The 23,149-nt window shown below is 37.8% G+C and overlaps 2 protein-coding genes across 3 annotated transcripts; one reads left to right on the forward strand and one right to left on the reverse strand.

The window, feature by feature from the left end:
- Positions 1-5,934: 5,934 nt before the first annotated feature.
- LOC113317567 (protein MAIN-LIKE 1-like) lies at positions 5,935-8,933 on the forward strand. Of its 2 annotated transcripts, none has more exons than XM_026565733.1 (5): positions 5,935-6,122; positions 6,646-7,600; positions 7,673-7,837; positions 7,921-8,343; positions 8,438-8,933. In XM_026565733.1, the coding sequence occupies exons 2-5, from the start codon at positions 6,665-6,667 to the stop codon at positions 8,792-8,794; spliced, it is 1,881 nt and encodes a 626-aa protein (XP_026421518.1). In that variant the 5' UTR covers positions 5,935-6,122; positions 6,646-6,664; the 3' UTR covers positions 8,795-8,933. The 2 variants fall into 2 exon arrangements, with proteins under 2 accessions (XP_026421518.1, XP_026421516.1); XM_026565731.1 differs by having other exon boundaries at positions 5,936-6,118.
- A 411-nt stretch (positions 8,934-9,344) lies between these two features.
- On the reverse strand, positions 9,345-10,154 carry LOC113337698 (protein TIC 20-II, chloroplastic-like). Its single transcript, XM_026583296.1, has one exon. It carries the CDS (start codon positions 10,115-10,117, stop codon positions 9,455-9,457), a length of 663 nt encoding a protein of 220 aa, XP_026439081.1. The 5' UTR covers positions 10,118-10,154; the 3' UTR covers positions 9,345-9,454.
- Positions 10,155-23,149: the final 12,995 nt, after the last annotated feature.

Here is a 23,149-nt window from a genome sequence, read left to right on the forward strand (position 1 = left end):
CCTAGGTCTAATCAACCCTTTAGCCAATAAGTCATTAACTTTCCCCTGCAAAATTTCATGTTCTGTGGGACTTAACCTATAATGATCTTGATTGGGTAAAGAAGCTCTAGGTATTAGATCAATGCAATGTTGTGTATCTCTCAAAGGTGGTAAATTTGCAGGTAACTCTTCAGGGAATAAAACATTATATTTAGATAACAAGGGTTATACCTGAGTAGGAATTTGCACCATAGGTTTGTTGTCTTCATGAGATTTCAAAGTATGAGTTGAATGTAAAGAACGTAAGATAGTAGCCACCAAAGCAGTAGTCTTGGAATCAATATGTTCTGTGATCACTGAATAAGACTTTAGGTAAACAGAGTCATCTTTTTACCATTTTTATAAAATGTGTAAGTATTCTAAAAAAAAAAATCTATGAACTTCTTTTATGTCATACTGCCAAGGTATCCCCAAAAGAAGATGAGTAGCATTCATATCAATAACTTCGCAAAAGCACAGATTCTTCATAGCCAACAAAAGAAAAGTTTACTACAGACTGATGTGTAGATCTGTCAACGGTACTTGTCGAAACAGATATGGCCTCTTCCGTATCCGTTACCAATAAGGATTACCGGATATCCATAGTATCCCACGGATATCCTAAAATATTTTTTGTACGCGTTCCGATAAATTTTTTGGATATCCGATAATATCCGATAGTAATTCATTATAATAAAATTTAAATCTATTCTTAGTCTTTTTCTATATTTCATAAATCACCAAAAAATCAAAGAAACCTTAAGGAAATTCAACTAAAAAACCAAATACCTTGATCAAAAATGCAAAATTTTCACTTTATAAATTATTACATTAAGTTAGATTTAGACAAAACTCAAATCTTCTCTACCAGAATTGAAAAATTCTCCCCTTCTCTCATAACTAACAAAACTAGTTATGTCTTTCATCTTCCAAAATATTTTTATTTCTAGGTCTTCATATACTACGAAGTTAACAACTAAATATATGATTCAAAAACATAAAAATAAAACTACATATGCATTCTTTAACGGATATCGGATATTATCCTATAGGATAATGCCTTTTCCGTATCCGTTTCGTTAAAGTAAGAATATCTGGTAAGGTATCTGTATCTGATATCCTTTATCCGAAATTTCGGATAATATCCTAACGATTCGAACTGAGTCGGACGGATATCGAATATTCGGTGATCCATTGACAGCCCTACTGATGTGTAATATGCTGAGTTGAAAGACTATTAACCCATCTTACAGAATAAGGATTAGGATATTGTGGTGTAGCTGGTAGACCTAACTTCTTCACAACAACCGATACAATGTAATTGTCTACACTCCCACTATCAATAATCATGTCGCACACTTTCCCACCAATAAAACACTTTGTTCTAGAAATACTATGCATTTGAGAATAACAGGGTTGAGTAAGCATGAACGGACGAATCATTCCTATAAGGTGATCAACATATGTTTCATGTAACTCAAATTTTTCAACTTCATCACCTTCATCATCATCAAAAACTTCAGTATCTTTTGACTCATTATTAACTTGATTATCTTTAATAAAACCATTAAATCGACGACATTCAGAAGAAGAATGACCAGGTTGATTACATTTATTGCACTTATCTCCACAAAACTTAGAATACGTGTTTTGTTTCTTAGATTTAGGTTGAAACTATTGTTGCTTTCTATGAGAAATCCTAATACTAGATAGTTTGGATTGTTGTTGCTGAATGGATGGAATCTCAGTAGGAGATGGTAAGATGGGTTAAGTATTTGCAAGTAATGGTGTCTAAAAAAAAGAGAAACTAATCGGTGGTTGTGGTTGACGTTAAAGTGGAGGCGGACTCTCTTCTGGATAACTAAAATTTGGAGAAGACGAATAGTAATTATCTTGGTAGGTACCCGAAAATTGTTGTGTCTTATAGGTATTTGTATAACGAGGCTAACGAGATTGAGGAGACTTTGAAGTACGTGAAAGACATTTCTCAATCTTGATAGCTTTTTGGATAACTTCTACCATAGTAAACACAGATTGTCTTAAACCTTCAATAAAACGTGCCACTGATTTTTCTTATGTTTCATGTATTTGATTACGAGCAACTAAGTTGTAAAACTCAGTAACATATTCTTCCACAGGTCGATCTCCTTATTGACGATTTTGTAGCTTAATCAAGAGTTGTTTCCTATAGTCTTGAGGTTAAAATTTCTCTACGCAACTTACGTATACATTCCCAAGTACGTACTGGAGGTCTAGAATACTTGATTTTATCCTCACAAATTTTTTCCCACCAAGCAGCACCACCACCTTTAAGCTTATAAGCAACTAGCTTAACCTTGGATTCATTAGGTACATCCATGAATTCAAAGAATGATTCAACTTCGTAAAACCAATCCATTAACTCTTCAGTTTTGAAACTGCCACTAAAATTGGGAATATCAACTTTAACTTGTATTCTGGTAAATATCCATAAGGAGTCTGTCCGGATCTAAGACGTTTATCTTCAACCCATCGTTTGTGTTGTCCATCCTCAAGAGTGTTATCATCATCACTATCAAGTTGGAATACATAAAAAAAAAATCTTGGATTTTAAAGAAAAGTTTCATGTTGTTTCTTCTTCTTCAAAGATTCTAATACTTTTTCGGGAATATCAACAGTATAAACAAAACCATGCGGTGTAGAAACAGATTATCCTTGTTGCTTGGTAGATGAATCCAAAGTTTTTGTTAAAGGTTCAGCAGTTTCTTTTGGTTGAATACCAAGAAATTCCATAATAGTGGCTAATTGAGCAGGCATATATACTCTAGTTTAGCGACTCTTTCAGTTATGGTTTCAACATCAGAAGATAGCTTAATGAATTTCGTTTCCAAAGAATCATCCATAAACAGTTTGTCTCTTTGAAAACAAGTACATTGTTATCAAAATTATAATTATCAAACTATTATTATCTTCATCTTCTTAATTTAGAAAAGTTTAACTAGAATAGAATTCCTAAACATAGAATAAACTATAAAGAGTAGTACGTAAACTAGGAAATAGAACAAAAACTAGAAGCTTTTATGATTAGTCTTTAAATGATAAGGGATGTCCTTAATCATACAGTTGGGCATTCTGGAACTGATGAAGACAATGCCAGAATTTGATAGTCAATCGGCATAAATGTATTTTGTTGACAATTAAGGTCCAATGATGAACTATCACTATCCATTTATTCTCTCTATATCACAAACAGTTGGAGTTTGTTCGGTAGGGTTAATTAGTCCAGAATTCAAAATTCATCGTCCTATAATTCTATACGGACGCAACATTCGGCATTGAATTCATCATGAAGAAAATGCCGACCGAGTCCCTAAAACTAAAATTTGAAATCTAATTTTTAAATTTATACCATAAAAAATCAATCAAATAAATATCGATCGACTATTTCATTTGTGTTTTTATTTTTATGAAAAGTATTAATCATTAAAGAAAGTAATGGAAGAAATGAAGAAGAGCAGAAAAAGAGAGAAGTAATAGAAGAAGAGGAGAAAAATAGAGAATGGGGGATACATAATAATTAAGGTTTTAGTTCCTTTTTATTTATAATTTCGTAAAGGATAATATGGTTTTTATTTCACCCGCAAAAAATCAGGAGATTTTATTTCTCCAAATTGGTAATTCATTAAAAAAACTAACTTAGGGAGTTAGTAACCTTAAAAAAAAAAATAGAGTCATTTAATGTGGAATGAGTGTATTCTTTACAAACATTATTATGTATTGATAATACATGATTAACACAATAAGGGGGATTATAATCCCAATTTAAACTACATCTAAAATATTTTGCCTCCTTAGCCAAAATGTCGGCCACATTATTTGACGATCTAGGAAAAAAGTGGAAACCCATAAAAATTAGAATAGGAACTGATTCCCTTTTTGACTTTCTCCATTATCGTTTGATTTTTCCAATAATGGAAGTTTGGTTCCCATTAAAATAGTCCAAAAAATTCCTGCATTCTCCTTGGACGCTGAAATTGTTAAGATTTTGCTCCTTAGCCCATTTGGATATCTGTAACAATCCTATTTCGTATGCTTCTTCTTGAGATGTTGATGTGCTAGGTCCTGCTCTTCCCTTCCCAAAATCACATGCATCATCTTTAGATATTATAGCACAACCTGCTGGTTTATCAGCAGAAATCCAAGCTGCGTCAACATTTATTTTATGTTGGTCAGTTATCTATTTTCCTCCGTATTGTTTTGATTCATTTCCTATCTAGTTGTAGTATTAGTATTGTTTCGACTATGAGTTTGCCAAAATTGTATGCGACGCTGAATGTCAACTGCTAATTGTGGAGCTGATTTGTGTGTTTCTTCAAATACTCTGTTACATCTTTCCTTCGAGCTACATTTTTTTTATAATAACTTCCATTTTTATCGTCTATTCGGAACTTCTATCCGAGATTTGCAAATATAAAAAAAATAAGACAGAGCTATTGAATTGGAATTGAACTGGGTTTGGGGCTTATGCCCAAACAGATTTAGCATAATGACAGCGAAAAAATAGATGCTCTATGGTTTTATTAAATTGTTAAAAAGTACTCTCTCTGTTCTAAAATTTATGTCCTCTATTCTATTTTCGTCTGTCCTAAAATATTGTCCAGCTTCTGTTTGTAGTCATATTTTTTAGTCAAACTCTCAAATATATCCTTCAAATTTTTATAATTATAAAATTATTTTAAATATCACCAATCTAAATATTAAATGATATCTTCCTCAATAGGAAACAAATCTACTAAATCAATCCATAAAGATTTTTATTTTTATCTTCTATTTAAACATTTCTATAAATATTATAATTACCAATGTATTTTTCTTACATACTCCATATACTCCTTTTAATTTTAGTAATAATATATCATTTAATAGGGATAGTTTTGTTAACTCTTCCGGTCTCCTTAATATCTTGACTTAGTCAAAGCGGACTAATAATTTAGGATGGAGGGAATATGAGATTTAACAATTTTAGAAATTATTATTAAGAGATATATTGGGGAAAAAAATTAATCCCTTTTCTCAATATACATGGGAAAACCTAAACCTTTAACTAAATTGGGATGAAATACATATTTTCGAGGAATAGCCCACGATGAATACACAGATACAAGGAATCCACTTCAGTGTTTTACCATCCAATACTAGAATCCCTCTTTTATTTTCCAATGGAAAAATATGGGAGATTTTTAGGAGTCAACATATAATTGTTTTCGCATAAATATGTGACCCAAAATGTTGACCGAAAATAAAATCTGAATTTAATCTCTCAATACACCAACGATAGGACTCACGTTCACCTTTGCTAATCCGGATAGATTTTCTTTCTCTCTCCGTCAGATCCCCTATGGTGATAAATTTGGGGAGAATCTGTCGGTGTGTGTCTGGGAAACACTGATACGGATACGACACGGACACAGGAATCGGCAAACTCAAAACCATCAGGACACGAACACGTTTATATATATATATTAATTAAATAATTTTTATACACTAATATCATAATATTATGATATATTAAATACATTAATCACGCAAATACATGAAAAAACTCAATTATATGCCATTAGGTTAGCCCATCTGTACAAATATTAACTATTATACTAATTTTCATAACCCATTTGATTACCCAATTAGTAAAATGAGATATAAATTTCTACATATACGTCGTGTCGGTGTCCCACGCGTGTTCTATGTCCGTCGCGTGTCTGACGCGGACAAGATTCCAATACTGGTTTGTCCGTGCTTCCCTGGTGTGTGTGTTGAACTCCCCATATTTGACATTTTGGCGACAGTCAAAGAAGCGCTTTGGCCCTTTTGGTTTTGGGTCTTCCCAGAAGAAAAATACTTTTGTGGTGTAATGAAATATTTATCCTCTTTCCGCCCTTTATTCCAACACGACACACCCAAGATTTTTGAGGCGTCCCTAATTTCTTAATCTCTATATCTCTCTGTTTCCGTTTCTAGGGTTTTAATTTAACCATCTCCATTTGATTTCATCCTGAACAAGGGTTTATGAAAATCACCCGAAGTCTGGAATTTTTAACAACCCAATCTCAAGTCAAGGCTGGTAAGTAAGTTAAATTTTAAGATTTCAGCATCTCAATTAGTTATAGAACATTAATTTTTTCTTGGATTTCAATTCAATATTCTTGTATTTATCTCCAATAGTCTTTCCTTTTGTCTATTGTGGCATAGATTTCTTAGGGGTTCTTCTATTAGAGTTGAAAGGAATGGAATTAGGGTTTAAATTTTTAAGCCTTTCCTTTTTCTCTGTAGTGAAAAAACTTTAAAATGGGTGTTCTAATTTACTTAATACTGTATCAATAACGGATAGTTTATACTAATTGATTGGTGATGGTTAATATAGCTCCAAATTCAATCACTGTTTGGTTATGTTATGGGAATGTTGAATTGCATTGTTTGATTTCCGGAGTATGTTTTGTGGTTAGTAGTTCCGTGTGCTTTAAACTCTAAATTATTAGTATGCGATGAACGATAAAAGTGTTCAAGAAGTGTGTTTCTTCACTCATATCTTGCTAGGTTTTTCTGATTTACGTGCTTTCGAGTTTACGGAGTGATATTTTTTGTTTTCAGGTGTTTTTAGGAGGTGCATATGGCTAGAAAGAAAGGTAAATCTGTATTAAAAAGGTCGGCGCCTCTGACTAGTTTAGCTGTATTGGAGGAGGGTGCACCAACAACCTCAGTTAGTGCCTCAACATCCTCAGTTAGTCGTAGAGCAAAAAGACAACGAAATGCGTGTACTGATGATGCAAGAGTTGATCTAGGGAGACCGCTTCTAGAGGGTCTAAAAGACAAGTCACTTTTAAAAAGCTTTAACACCCATGTAGCCTCCAGTGTGTGGAATGGTCAAGAACGTGGTGCATTGAAACTCCATCATCATGGGAGACTGCTAGCACAATGGAATTTAGAAAAGGAGTCTCAAGCGTTTCGAGATAAGGTGCATGCAAGTGGACTGTCTTCTTTAGCCAAGTTTCCCTACAAGCATGTCAGTCGACCACTTATCTCAGCTTTTGTTGAGAGGTGGTATCCTGAGACAAACACGTTCCATCTCCCGTTTGGGGAGATGACCATTACGTTGGATGATGTGAAGCAGATATTGAACATATCGGTTAAAGGCAAAGCAGTAAATGAAGATATGGTGTCTATAAATGAAGATGAAGCACGAGAAATACTAAGTAGAACCCTTCGGATTGATGAACAGAAAATAATTGATGAGCTAGGTGTATGTCGAGGAGATAGGGTGAGAATGAAGTGGCTGATGGAGAATCTAGCCGGGAAGCAACACGAATCCGAAGAAGAAATTGATTTTGCGGTGAGGGGTTACCTATTGTTTCTCCTGGGATGTACCATCTTTACTGACAAGACAGGTACCAAAGTCCCTGTAGTGTACATGAAGTTGTTGGAGGATTTGTCCAAAGTAACTGATTATGCTTGGGGAGCTAGCGCTTTAGCTTTTCAATATCGCCACTTGGGGCTGGCATCCCGTTCAAGTGTTCAACAAATTGGCGGGTGTTTGACTCTTTTAGAGGTATATCTTTTTCTTTTGTTTGTAAATATGCCTTTTATTAGATATCATGTGCTCAACTAGATTCTATTTTAGGTATGGATTAGGGAACATTTTTGGATAGGTGGTCCCATTGCCAATAAAGATTATACGGAGGAATGGCCACGGACAGCAAAGTGGATACCAAAGGTTGCTTCTGCAAATGCAGATCAGGAGTTAATCTGCATGAGAGAGGAGTTGGACTCACTTAAAGCAGAGGATGTAAGACTTGTATGCCTTTTACATGTTTATGCTTCATTATACAAGTTTCTTTTGACTAACTTCATTCTTTTCTCCTTTTATAGGTTACGTGGAATCCATATCAAGCCTCACGCGACCATCACGCATTTGACGAGATAGCATTCTATTCAGGATGCTTGACTGCATTTGAAGTTGTCGAACCATATCATCCTGATAGAGTGCTACGTCAATTTGGCAGGTTCCAACGCATTCCCAGCAGTCCATTCTTACCTGTAGAAGTTTGTAGACCTAAAGATAGCAATGGGTATGTGGTGGGCTTTAAAGGGAAGTATCAGTACTGGGGTTGTTGGCAAGATCACTTACTTCCCGAACTAGAGCGCGGGCATTTTGTAATCAGGCCGTCAGATTGTGATGCTGCATATATGGAGTGGTACAGAACAGTTAGTCATCCTCGAGTACAGAACCCTGATAAACTGTCAGGAACTCAAAAGCCAAGTACTAGTGGATCATTCGACTACGAAGATTGGGTACGCATTTGTTCTCATTTGGTCTACTTATCTCCGCAAATCATGGTTTTTAGCATCTCATGTTCTAACACAATCATTTTGCTTTGTTATGCAGAGACACCGAAGGGAGAGAGCAATAAGTTTACTGGAAGAGTCGTTCTCTCTGGGCTCAAACCCAAATGTTTCTGCATTGTTGCAAATGAGAACAGATCTGTATCACATCCTTACTGATAAAGATTACATGCAGGAAAAAGATTACATGGAGGAAGAACCCTTGCTAGAAAATGGTGATATGCCTCTACTGTGCAACCGTGAAGTAGAGGGCACCCGAGGAAGTGATAATGGAATACAACAGGGTAACCATGAAATAGAGAGCAACCTAGGAAGTGATGGTAGAACACAAGAGGGAAACCATGAAGGAGAAGGTTACCTAGAAAGTGATGTCATTGTTATGCCAGATCAGAATTTGTGATTCCTAGCTAGTTGTATATTTACAGTTTTTTTGTTCCTTTTGTGCATATCAATTTTTTTCTGAGTGTAAGAGATGTATGAAATAACAATCATATGAAATCTACGAGTGTTTGAAATAGGTCAGATGTTTGCCTCTGTAATCCATTTTCTGTTCATGTTAATCTGAGGCATCAGCAATGGCGTTGTCAATTTTTAGACTATTGTTCTAAGACATGAGTTGCCTCAATCTGTTCATAGTCCTTTGCCTCTCTTGTGACTTGCAGTTTGGAGTCCTCGAGTCTTAGTCTCAACATTAACAGGCCTCAGTCAGTCCGGCTAATACAAAGTCAAATTCAACCTCAGCTGCCTGAAATGCATTCAGGCTCAGACAGTTCTGTGGCTATATGGTGTGCAGTCCGGCTAAAATCAGACCCAACTCTTGAGCTTTTACCATGTCAAATTGCAAACTCAGCTGGTTTGCATTCAGATGGAAATCAAGGTTTTAGCATTTCACAAAATTAGATCAGAAATCAACAAAAATGCACAAATTAGAACTCAAAAAACACACAAAATTAGAACCCTAAATCTCAAATTTCTCCATTCCATTAACAAATTTCTCCATTTCCATTACATTACACCTCAAAAAACAAAACCCACAACCCAGATCTCCTCAAACACAGACTCAAAGTTGTCTATCAGCAGCAACACCAACAAGAGGCAAATAAGGAGTTTTCCCCAAAATGGAAAACCCAACACTATACAGAAAACAAATCACAATAAACACGAAGATAAAATTATACCCCATCATCATCAACTTAAACCCTAACCCTTTCCCAGGATTAAACACCCTCTGAACCAACAACGGCAACACCAACAAAACATCAAGAACCACAGCCTGCATTGTGTTAAATCTAACAAATCTGCTCAAACTAGCGTTTCTCGCAACCCCAATATACAACCCAAAGAAGGCAACAAAACTTGCGTAAGGAACCGATCTGTAGAGACTGAGTAATGGGAAAATTGGTTCAAACAGTGCCCCTAGATTCGGGTATTGGACAAAGAGGTAGCGGCCGTATTGAATTCCATTGAAGAATGGGAGACAGTAAGCTACGGCTGTGATGAGTCTCTCTGCTGCTGGTACTGCTGTGTATGATGATGAGATGGTGGTGGATTTTCTGTGGCAGGATGGTGGTGGTGGTTTTGAGGTGGTGGTGTGGATTAGTGAGGTGAGTGGGTTGCTGGTGTTGAATCGGAGTGGGGGGAGTGGTGATGGGAAGTAGGGTTTTTTTAGGGTTTGAGATGTTGGGTAGTGAGTGAAACGGAGGAGTGAGGCGGTTGTAGCCATTTTTGTTTTGTTTTGTTTCGATGAAAGAGATATTTTGGGGAAGAAGAAGATAGATAGGGTTTTTATAGAAATCACGGGCTTAAGGCCAGGGGAGCAGTTTGTCCGTGCCTCTGCTGCTGCTCTAGCTCCCAGCCCTAGCAAGTGTGCTGCTCGGCTCTATTTGTGTCAAACATCCGGCATTAAGCCAAACAAAACCAAATTTCTCCAAAAGTAAAATGGAAAAGTTAAGGGTGGACAAATTATGGACCATCAAAATCTGACCATCGGATGTTATTTTGGGGTTCCCATTCAGGTTTTAAAAATCATACCCATAGCAGATCATGTGGCGGAGGGAAGGTGGACCAAATTAGTACAACTAAAATGTTATTTGGTGAATTCCCTGACATTTAGGTAGACTGGGTTTAGTGGTGCTTCCCAGCCACTTTCCAAACTCCTTTACACATCAGTCTGGGAAGGGTCTGGGTCTTGCGATTTTTCTCAGAGACTTCTTGGAACGGCTAATCGTTAGCCGTTCTAACTTTAAAAACGGGCATTGATCAGCCGTTCTCCAAATAACGGTCACCAATTGTCCGTTTTCAATGAAACTGTTAATGGTTAACCGTTTTCCTTATCTTGACCGGTCAAACTCGATTGAACCGGTGTTGATACATGAAAATGATTAATCATACAAATAGCCTCCCCTTAACCTACCAAGACTCCCCTTTTTAGGAATAAAAGGGACTTGGGGACTAGGCCTAACCCATTAAGATGGGAAGTCCTAGTCCACATAAGAACATATTAAGGAAGTTGGGCTTTGGCCTAAAGAGGAATCCTTTTAGGGTTTGATATTAACTTAAGGAGAGGGAAATGGTAGTTTAGTAATATGTTAATCTTATGGGTGTTTATCCGTAAGAGATATATTATAAAAGGGAAATAAGGTACACTTCTTGGGGGCATCATTAATTCCCCATTATATCCATAAACATATTCTCTCCTTGGGAGTACTTTCTATGATTAGGGATAGTTCCTCCTTCCTACATTTTACCCCTCAACATTGCGACCACAGTGAGAGGTTCTTAGCCTCTAGTCCAGCATGATACTCCCAGGTGCGAGCCAAGAGATACCAGTGGGTGGAACACTTCCTAACCCGGACCTTGTTACTATGGAAGATATACATGGAGAAAGCGATGAAGAGATACATATCCGAGCGGCAGTTGTTAAACCTATCGTACAAGGAGAAGGAGCATCTCAAAGGAAAGAAAAAGCGCTTAAAGAGAAAGCCGCGGCTGAGATAGACGAACAAGAAATTTCTGCAATGCAAGAAGAGCTAGATGCTTCCATCAAGAAGCAGCAGGAGCTACGCGGACGCCTCAAGCGAGCAAGGGGACAGAACATGGTAACCACGAAAGTAGCTAATGCAAAAGGTACCGTCCTGGGCATGACGGAAGACGCGATTGCAAAATACTTAGATGCCAACTATCGAGTAAAAAAACATGATGCTTATGATTCATTGGAACCCCCGTATTCTGTATAGGTCGCTGACTACTCATACCCTTAAGATTATACATCACCAAAGTTTAAAACATATGGAGGAAAAGGAAACGCGTGGGAGCATGTCAGTCGTTTTATTTCAGCAATGAACGCGTACGCTCAGGATGAAAGCCTTTGTATGCGCGAATTCCCGAAATCACTTACGGATAATGCTTTTACCTAGTATGATAACTTGAAGCCCGATAGTATTAGTTCGTGGACTGCTATGGTGCAACTTTTTTTGAAAAAATTCTATTTCGCGCAAAGAAGAGTTACGTCGATAGATTTGGGAAGATGTACCCAGCGAGTGGGAGAAGAGATTGAGATGTTTATCACACGCTTCCGAGACTTCATACTAGAATGTCATGAGTATATCCCAGAAGAGAGATTAGTCGAAATTTGCATCCGAGGAATGGACGCTATCTTCCGGTTAAATTTAACAAATTTCAAATTCCAAACTTTTGTCGAAGTCGAGGAGGATGCAACCCGGATTTCAGATTGTGCAGATGCTGTGCATACTGGAGAAGGTGGTCATCCTTGGCAATTGCATTCTGTCAATGCTGCTTCCGCGTCAAATTTCAACGATCAAGGGAACAGTAAAGGAAAAGGAGGAGCTGCCTCCAATTCTTACCACAGAGGACAATTTGGAAGAAGATGAGGAATAACGGATGGAGGAAGGTCCAATCCGCCACCCCCGTTACCCTGCAGCAAGGAACAAATAGTGGGGATTCTCGAGAAATGGGTGTCAAATAAAGAAGAAACTTTACCGCCCGTACACACAGAGCCTACGGTGGCGGATAAGACGCATGAGCGATACTGCCATTACCATAGAAGAATCCATCACCCGACCACGAAGTGTTTTTCCTTACGATATATCGTACAAAGAAAGCGTGCTAGAGGAGAATTGGAGATAAGAGAGCAAAGCATTAAGAACGATCCGCTTCCCCAACACCAAGTTATGATGATTTCACACGAGCTTACAAAAGAAGCAGTCTGGAGAACTTGGGAAGATCCGGAGGAAGAAGAAGCATGTGAAGGTTCTGAAGCGGTCGTTTTTTTTGGACACTAATGGAGTAGCTAGTAAATTTTCTCGGACTGTATTAGACCAGCAATTCTTTGACTCCATGGGTTTCAACGAGGATCAGATTCGCGGAGCATGTAAAGCTATCACTGCAATAGCATCCGGAAAGGCATATAATCTGTTACCGAAGGAATCTATCACCTTTACGGACGAAGATATATGTTATCCAGGAGAGCACCTCCGACCCCTATACTTAACTGCTTTTATAAACAAGCAACCTCTTAAGCGAGCCTTCATTGATGGAGGAGATTCTCTAAATCTAATCTCATTGCACACATTGGAATCTTTGGGAGTGTCAAGAGCAGCAATCAAGATGCAATCAACAACTGTGAGAGGATTTGGAGGACAGACGCAAACATCGATCGGGATAGTACACCTAATGATGAAGATCAGACCGATCAGGGCTATCACTCCTTTTTATGTATTAGAAGATGACACAACTTTCCACGTACTGCTAGGAAGAGGATGGTTATTGAATCAAAAGGTAGTTGCATCGACTTACCACCAATGTGTCAAAACTAACATTGAGGGGAGCAATATCGGATTTCGGCTACAGGCAACCCGTTCGCACCAGAGGAAACTTACATGGTGGACGCTGTCTTTTACACGCAGCCAGTTCAGGATCAGGAAGAACATCCAGAGCATCTGACACCCTTTCCAAAATGGGAGGAATTTCAACCGGAAGCACAAGTAAAAGGGAAAGGTAAATCGGTATTTACCCTTCACGGATGGGACCTGCCGTAGGGAATAAGAGGAATATGGTTGAGACAAAGAATATGCAGTTCAAGCGTTTCTCACGACCTGAGGGAGGACATGTCTATCGCTTATAGCAATAAGCCGGGGAAGCTTCCAGTTCTAAACATGATTGTGCTATGTCATCAATAGATGAAGAAATGATGCAAGCGACCCCAATACTTGAAGAATCACCAAGAGAAGGGAAATCTCCCGCCTCGGAAGAAGAAATAATCAATAGTCTGCCCAAAGAAGGTTGACCCGACACTTGATACGCATTAGCAAAACGGCGTTCCAAACTCCGTATGGAAACTTTTATTATGTAGTAATGCCATTTGGTCTAAAGAATGCGGGCGCCACTTACCAACGGGCAATGCTGGCAATTTTTCATGACATGATGCATCAGATCATGGAAGTTTACATAGATGATGTGGTGGTTAAGTCTCGAGCTAAAGAAGACCATCTTGATCAGTTGAGACGTGTCTTCAATAGATGTAGTAAGTAACGTTTAAAGATGAAACCTCTCAAATGCGCTTTCGGAGTTACCTCCGGGAAATTCTTGGGATTTGTTGTTACAAACGGAGGAATACAGATCGATCCGGATAAATTCGAAGCAATAACTACTATGAGGGCACCCGTGAACGTAAAAGAGTTAGAAACTTTCATAGGAAGAATTTCTTATGTCCGGAGATTCATCCCTAGGTTGGCACAGTTGTTGTCAGCATTTACACCACTATTAAAGAAGAATAAACAGTTTGAATGGGGAGAAGATCAAGAGCAGGCCTTTCAGAAATTAAAATAATGTTTGGTTAGCAAGAAGGTCCTACGACCTCCCGTCAAGGGTGAACCCCATATTTATACACAACGTTCACCAACGTGGCGATTGGGGCACTTTTGGCTCAGGATCTCGGCAATGATCAGTTATGTACGATTTACTATATCAGCAGAGGTTTTAGGGATGCAGAGTTCAGGTACTCGAGAGCGGAACATGCGTGTTTGGCGCTTGTATACGCTACACAGAAAATAAGATCCTACCTGCTCTCCCACGAAACCATAGTAATAGAAACCGCCAATCCAATCACTTACCTAGCCACAAAGCCTGTATTGTCCAGAAGAACAACTCGCTGGTTACTTTAACTATCTGAGTTCGAATTGAAATAACAACGATCTAAAGGAGTGCGCAAGCAAGAATTTACGGATCTGCTGGCTGCATTCCCAGGAATGGATATGACATAGATAAGTGATGAAACACCGGGGGAAGTCGCGGAAGTTGAAGAGGAAGAACGATGGAAGACGTTTTTTGATGGATCGTCATATGGCTCCTATGGAGGAGCAGGGATAGTTTTTGAAACACCAAAGAAAGAACTAATGTTGTTTGTTTTCAAGCTAGACTTCGAATGCAACAATAATGTTGCGGAATATGAAGCGTTAATTATTGGATTACGGATGGCAGAAGAGCTCAACCTAGGGGCTATCAATGTCAAAGGGGATTCCAAGCTGGTCACAAATCAGATATCCGACGACTTTCAGGTAAAAGAAGCACATCTAGCACCCTATCGAGTAGAAGCTCAAGAAATAATAGCAAGAAGAGGGAGCATAGTGGTCGATCATAATGGAAGATCAACCAATAGGCATGCGGATGCCCTGGCCACCTTGGCAGCAAATCTACCTTCGAATGAAGCCGATGAAGGAACCATAGTGGTGAAAAGAAGAGAGTTGTCTAGTACATGGAAAAGGACGCGGCGTTTGAACTAAATGATGATTGGAGGGAAGCATACCTTGAAGACTTGACTAGAACAACGGATGAGCAGTTACTGCCTACCAAAGTGCTAAAACAATTCGTCATGGTCCGAGGGGCATTATACTTCCGGACATCCGGAGGAGCATTGTCACGATGTGTAGGAAAAACAGAAGCACAGTAACTATTAAATCGCGTCCTGATAGACACGTTTTTGTGTCTAAATTGTACTCAATGTCTCTATTGTTAGTGCTCGATTTTTGTACTAATTTTGATGCTTTGTGTGTTTGTAGGTGTTTTTGGAGAAATACACTTGTGTGGAAAAAGTTGCTCAAAAAGTGCTATTTGGACTCCCAGAGAAAAGTACTAAAGGCACCCTCAATTTGGATAAGGGGCATCTCAGTTGGGCACATGCTATTCGCACCCCCAGTTTGGTTAGGGGGACACCATCTTCAACATTTCAAAAATTCGTTTTGGCGGGAAAATTTTATTCTCAAATGTGTAACTTTCAATCGATTCTTGAAGGAGTTCTGGGTAGACTAAAGGGCTGAAACTTAATGGGTAGTTGTGATATGTCCTAACAAAGCTACTATGGGTGTTTGTTTCGATCAAATTTTTCTGGATAACTTGGTTTAATCCAAACAGGGAGTTGGAGGAAAACCATGAGCTTACACGAGTTGTGGTGAATCTAAACGTGTACTGCACGTGTTTGGAAGCCTTAATCAACACTTTGGAACGTGAAGAAGATTTATAAGGAATTTAATCCAGCTGCAGATGCGTAAAAATCAAAATCATTGATAAAAAAAGAAAGAAAATATCCCGAGTAAAAGAAGATTATTTGGGATTAATGGAGGAGATTCAACGCGTGTTTTTTCTTTTAGATTCCCTGGGAGTCCTAGAGAGGGTGTCGAGAGTCTGGGGGCTGAGGAGAGCCAGAGAAGAAGAAATTCGAGTTTTCCCAAACTCGGTTTCTGCTTTTGATGCTTTTGCACCAAGAACACGAAGAACATAAGACCCACAAGGAACAATCTTATTTTGCTATAGTATCAACGACTGTCGCCTGAAGTCTTATTTGTTACATTGACAGTCTTATTTGTGACTATCGCAGGACAGTCTTATTTGCCGAGGGTCGTAGTTCTCTGGTTTGTAACAAATATAATTGTTACAAACCCGGTTTTGAATTATTTCTCCCTTTTCATCATTTGTAAACACCCTTTGAGCAATAATAATGATTTTTGAGCGTGTTTCCAACATGATGAGCGGCTAATTCTCCCACAACCAAGGAAATGAGGAAGCTATTTACACATGAATAATTGGTAACTATTTTATTTTCTCTAATATTTAATTATAATTCACTCAATCACTGCTTTTGCAGAGTTTTAAATTGTTTGCGTAATTTTCCTAATCAGTTGTGATTCAATTAGATAGGTTATGCTTTGTTTAGATAATCTATGCTTAAGGGATACAATTGATGTTTGAGAATTTGCTTGATTATTAGTGAGTTAAGATATAAAGACTCAAAATATAATTAGAGTTTTGGATTATTTACCATCCTTAATTCATGTGTAATAGTGGAATCAATGTCTTGGTTGTTTTCTCATACCTCTCGCCCACTTTGTTAATATTTTTGTATATAATTTTATTAAATCTTTAAATTTAATCTTCACAAGTCCGAGAGTTTGAACCTCATTACTACAACATCATTCAAAAAAATTAATATCATTTTGGCGCCGCCGACGCGGATTTGTGCTTAGGTAGAATTTTTAGGTTTTTTTTTTTATTTCATTTGTTCTTTTTACGTTTCTTTGGGTGTGTCTTTGTATTACAGGTTTGAAGTTGGATACTAAAGACTTGGAATCAAAGCTTAAATCCAAAAGAGAAGGAAAAACACAAAGCGAAAAAAAAAAGAGCGAAAGAAATTTTTTTTTAAAAAAAGAGAGAATTTATTATTTTTTTTAGAGACCTTCCATTTTTTGTAATTTTTTTTTATTTCTTTTCTTTTGCACTTTATTTGGACTTTGGACTTGTACAATTTTTTTGAAACCCTAAGGAAGGGTACATTAAATATAAAACAGTTTGCAGGGAAGGACGACGATTACAATATCGTCTCGGCCCCTCGGGTTCGCACATGACATAGGAGTCGTGTCCCGAGTCGACTTCAGCGGTTCTGCGCCCGTCTCGTATGGGAGGTAAGCTTTCGAAACACCCGCGAATCCCCTGTCAGTGGGTTTATTGTATGCCTTAAGGTGAATATATGCTGAGGATTTGAATACGGTTGTTTTAATTTCCTAGTAAAGGGCAAGGCCTGGCCAAATTAAGATAAGGACTCGGATTTCATCACCGTTTCCTTCTTGCCCGCTTTAGGAAAACGAAACCAAACGCGAACCTAAGCTTAAAATTTTGACTAGAACGAGACCTATAGGGTAACGAGCTTAATAGGAAAGTCGTTCGAAAAATATTGGTTACTCTTTTGAGCATACTTTGAATTTCATGATGGTTTCTGCGAGTTGAATGCGTGACTGCGCCGCCTTATAATACCGGTGAAACCTTGGGTATCAAAGCTCCTCGCAGCTTCCCTCGTCTCAATTCAACTTACTTAAACTCGGATTGATTCCAGAGAGGTTTGCTCAGATAGTAACGAATTCCTTTTCGAAAGATTAGAAGCTGGTCTAGAAACAATCTAAGTGGAGCCATCATGCTTGTTGTTTGCTAGATTTTATAGGTTTGATTTGGTCGAGTCAGCCTTGTTTGTGATTGTGTAGAATTCCCTTGCAATTAAGAATGTCGAACTGGTATGATAGAAGCCAATACAATGATTATCGACCTGAATTTGAATATGGACATCATCCTTTTTATGACCATGTTGGGAATAATGGTTGGGAACGCCATCCTTTGGAAGGATATGGGTCATACCATGGTGAGCCCAATTACTATCCACACATGCATCAGTCTTACGAGCAAGAAGATTATAGTACTAGTTCTTTGTCTCTAGAGGATACAATCAAACTATTGAAAAGTAGTCCTTTTTATGATCCCTCTGTTCCTATTCCTCCTTTAGAAGAGTCCCTCAGGAAGTTAGCTGAGTCGACGCGTAAGTTAGCTGAGATGAATAATATAATTATAGACGAAAGAACTACAATAATGAGTGAACCTTCTTTAGAAGACCACCTCAAGCGGATAGCTGAGACGAACGAAAGAATTGCTCGAAATTACTTGAATTGCCAATATAGTGTATCCAATAATACCCTTGAGAATGAAGATAGTTATTTACATAATAAAGATACCAAGGTTAGAATTGGTAGCACTACTTGTTTTGATGAGGTTCGATCTTTTTCATGTTATTATGATGAGGATAGTGTTGATGGAGAATCATACTTATGTAGGAATAGTGATCATGAAATGGATACTCCAATTGAGTTTTACAATGATAATATTATTTCTATTTCAAATCCAAATAATTTTAATAATTACTCACCTATTAAAAAGGACGAGGATTTGACTAGAGATACCCTCGTTTTAGAAGATGTAGTATTTCCTGTTTACAAAGCCGATAATGATTTAGAGGAACGAGTTTATTCTGAGAATAATGTTTTAGAGTCTAGCGATTTAGAAACAATAGTCTTAGACGAAGAAGATGAACTCGTAGAGCTTTTAAATATGAGTGAGGATGCATCACCTGAGTATAACCTAACAGAAGCAATTGACAATTTTCAGGATTCCGATGATCTAGAAATTAGGAAAATTGTAGTTAGTCTACCTAGAGACACCCAAAACTCTAAGTTTGGGGGTGATTATCATTATCCCTGTGCTTTACCTTTAACTCTTAGAAAGTTCTCTCGTGTAGGGCTTGACATTTGTTCCTCAACCATCGTACAAGATTATCTCCATACACGTTTTCCCGAACCTAATAATGTCCAGAAAGAAGTTCAGTCATTTGAAACCCATCCTCTGGTTGATGTGGTTTTCCCAGGCTATGATACCCTTATTGACTTTGTTTTCCCACCAAATAGTTTTCTTCCAAATGTGGGAACGTTTATATTTCAAATGTGTCGAATATTTAGTTGTGAGACTAAACCTAAATGCTTTAGGAAATTAGAACCAACACATTTTCTTAAGAATGACTACTAACCTCACTGTGGTCAATTTTGTAAGTCAAACCTGATTGACTTAAAGGATCCTCAATTATTTAGGTTATTATTATGTGCTTCTAAATTTTTATTTGAGTTTTTACAGACTCTAGGACCTAATAATTCGGATCTCACTTTTGAGGAGTTGCAGCCTAAAAAAATATATTTAGACCCCTTTATAGAACCTGAACCTGAACCACAATTAGATGTAGTTGTCTTAATCAGGAAACTAGTTAAGGATATGCTAGTCTTGTTCATTTTCTTGGTTTACTGCAGTTTCCTTTGGTCAGCTCTATTTGGTTTTAAAGACCCACAGTTATTCCGGCTACTGTTATACGGTTCGAGTTGACTAATCCTTTCCTAAGTCTGGATGAAGACTTTAAACTTGGCACTTCTTGGGAGGTAACCCATGCTCATGCAATATGGTAATATCTTTCCTTAACTCTTTTTCTTCAAGTGGTAATAGTTTCTCCTTGTTCATGGTTTTAATTTTATCTTTAGAACATCGAGGACAATGTTAGATTTAAGTTTGGGGGTGGGGAAGAACTTTTTAGTTGCACTTTTGAAACTTCTAGCGTCACATGGTACCCGGTTAGCTAAATTTACATACTGTTTCTCACCGAAAAGATAGAAATTGGAATGCTAGGGATAACAACCCTTTGAGACATTAGAGAAAAAGACATTGAGATCCTTGAAATTCAGGAGAGAACTTGTTCCTTTTAGAGGGTAACCGTGATGGACCTAGCCATACATGATGGAAAGGAAAGTAGGTCAGGAAATGCCAGAAAGACAAAGCAACCTCACAATGTAGTCTTAATTACTGGATTGCGACTCTCTCTCAGTAGAAACTTATCATCATCAACAAGCGAAGCGACATCAAAATCTATGAACAAAGTTGAAGACGTTTTAGGTTTAGAAGCAACAATAGAAAAAAATAATTCAAAAATCAAAGTTGAAGTTATAAGAGCAAATTATATAAGTTGTTAGAATCCATGATACCAAGACATCACAAGTTGCGAAGATCCAAGTTTTGAAAGTCCTTCTCTCATGGCCATGTAAATTGTTGTCTTGTAATTTTTGTTTCCAACAAAAACAAATAAAAAAATAAATGAAAAAAAATGAAAAATGAAAAAAATCATCGTTACGTTTTGTTCAATAAGGCCAAAGGGAAGTAGAAATTTATAAGTCAAGCAAGAAACCGAAGAGAAGAGTTAATTGTCAAGGTTCTATGAGGTTCGATAGTTTATCATCAACAGTTGAAGACCGAAGAAGACGTTGTTTCTACTGAGCACTATGAGAGAGTCAAAGAAATATACATTTGGTTGCTTTGTTAGTCCGCTTTCAATCTGGCACAAGATCTTTCTAGCACTGGTTTAACTCATCAAACGTAATTAGTCCAGCTGTGTAGCAGATGTCCCTCTCATCTTTATCTCTCTCCTAATCTTATCCAGCTGTAAAGCAGCGGACACATCTTACAATGTTTATCTAGCTATGTAGCGGATATCTCTTTATCTAGCAGTGTTGCGGATGTGTCTCCCATTTTCTTCAGTCAACTTTAGAGCTGACACCTTTAATTTCTCTGGCATTCTAGTTACTTGGAGATAGGTTGAGAATATGTATGTCCTCATAGCTCTTTGGATACTTGTGACCAATTAGAAGTCATGGTTTGGTGGGTACACCTCTGGTAAACCCTTCCGAGATTAACTCAGTTTTATTTTTTGTTAGTTTTGCTCGAGGACTAGCAAATAATAAGTTTGGGGGTATTATAGACACATTTTTGTGTCTAAATTGTACTCAATGTCTCTATTGTTAGTGCTCGATTTTTGTACTAATTTTGATGCTTTGTGTGTTTGTAGGTGTTTTTGGAGAAATACACTTGTGTGGAAAAAGTTGCTCAAAAAGTGCTATTTGGACTCCCGGAGAAAAGTACTAAAGGCACCCTCAATTTGGATAAGGGGCACCTCAGTTGGGCACCTACTATTCGCACCCCCAGTTTGGTTAGGGGGACATCATCTTCAACATTTCAAAAATTCGTTTTGGCGGGAAAATTTTATTATCAACTGTGTAACTTTCGATCAATTCTTGAAGGAGTTCTGGGTAGACTAAAGGGCTGAAACTTAATGGGTAGTTGTGATATGTCCTAACAAAGCTACTATGGGTGTTTGTTTCGATCAAATTTGTCTGGATAACTTGGTTTAATCCAAAAAGGGAGTTGAGGAAAAACATGAGATTACACGAGTTGTGGTGAATCTAAACGTGTACTGCACGTGTTTGGAAGCCTTAATCAACACTTTGGAACGTGAAGAAGATTTATAAGGAATTTAATCCAGCTGCAAATGCGTAAAAATCAAAATCATTGATAAAAAAAGAAAGAAAATATCCCGAGTAAAAGAAGATTATTTGGGATTAATGGAGGAGATTCAACGCGTGTTTTTTCTTTAAATAGATTCCCTAGGAGTCCTAGAGAGGGCGTCGAGAGTCTGGGGGGCTGAGGAGAGCCAGAGAAGAAGAAATTCGAGTTTTCCCAAACTCGGTTTCTGCTGCTGCTGCTGCTGCACCAAGAACACGAAGAACATAAGACCCACAAGGAGCAGTCTTATTTTCCTACAGTGTCAGCGACTGTCGACGGATAGTCTTATTTGTTACAGTGACAGTCTTATTTGTTACTGTCGCCGGACAGTCTTATTTGCCGAGGGTCGTAGTTCTCTGGTTTGTAACAAATATAATTGTTACAAACCCGGTTTTGAATTATTTCTCCCTTTTCATCATTTGTAAACACCCTTTGAGCAATAATAATGACTTTTGAGCGTGTTTCCAACATGATGAGCGGCTAATTCTCCCACAACCAAGGAAATGAGGAAGCTATTTACGCATGAATAATTGGTAACTATTTTATTTTCTCTAATATTTAATTATAATTCACTCAATCACTGCTTTTGCAGAGTTTTAAATTGTTTGCATAATTTTCCTAATCAGTTGTGATTCAATTAGATAGGTTATGCTTTTTTTAGATAATCTATGCTCAAGGGATACAATTGATGTTTGAGAATTTGCTTGATTATTAGTGAGTTAAGATATAAAGGACTTAAAAGATAATTAGAGTTTTGGATTATTTACCATCATTAATTCATGTGTAATAGTGGAATCAATGTCTTGGTTTTTTTCTCATACCTCTCGCCCACTTTGTTAATATTTTTGTATATAATTTTATTAAATCTTTAAATTTAATCTTCACAAGTCCGAGAGTTTGAACCTCATTACTACAACATCATTCAAGAAAATTAATATCACGTCCACGAAGAGTCATGCGGACAAACAGGAAGAATTCCGTTATATCGTAGATTGCAAAGGATGGGTGTGTACTGGCAAAATATGGCAGTCCAAGCCGCAATGATCCAAGATAAATGTGAAGACTTCCAGGTGCCTCCACAACAAACGGAAGTATGCAGTGCGGAGATAGAGGACTGGAGACAACCATACATTGATTATCTCTAGCACGAGCGATTTCAGCTTAACAGACAAGATGTACTGAAGATCCAAAAGAAATCCGAGCGATTCTTCCTGAGCGAAGGCATACTCTATAGGAAGAGCTTCGACGATAGAATATTACGTTGCTTATCACAAGAAGAAGCAGAAGTGGTCATGGCCACGACTCACAACTCTGAACATCAAGGCATGAGAAAACTCTTCCTACAATTACATGAAGGAGGGTATTACTGGCCCACGATGGAATTCGACACCGCCGAACACGTAAAGAAGTGTCAGCAATGCCAAAGCCACGGATCGTTGATCCAGGCCCCATACACTTGGATACACAATGTCGTCACCCCATGGCCTTTCCATAG

Source organism: Papaver somniferum, chromosome 1, assembly GCF_003573695.1.
Source record: "Papaver somniferum cultivar HN1 chromosome 1, ASM357369v1, whole genome shotgun sequence".
NCBI lineage: Eukaryota > Viridiplantae > Streptophyta > Magnoliopsida > Ranunculales > Papaveraceae > Papaver > Papaver somniferum.

What these genes read in the sequence shown, in the direction of transcription:
- LOC113317567 (XM_026565733.1), top strand. Translation starts at nt 6,665, where the DNA reads ATGGCTAGAAAGAAAGGTAAATCTGTATTAAAAAGGTCGGCGCCTCTG. An exon ending in GGTGTTTGACTCTTTTAGAG is followed by an intron (nt 7,601 to 7,672) that starts GTATATCTTTTT and finishes ATTCTATTTTAG; the next exon opens with GTATGGATTAGGGAACATTT. An exon ending in ACTCACTTAAAGCAGAGGAT is followed by an intron (nt 7,838 to 7,920) that starts GTAAGACTTGTA and finishes CTCCTTTTATAG; the next exon opens with GTTACGTGGAATCCATATCA.
- LOC113337698 (XM_026583296.1), bottom strand. Translation starts at nt 10,117, where the DNA reads ATGGCTACAACCGCCTCACTCCTCCGTTTCACTCACTACCCAACATCT.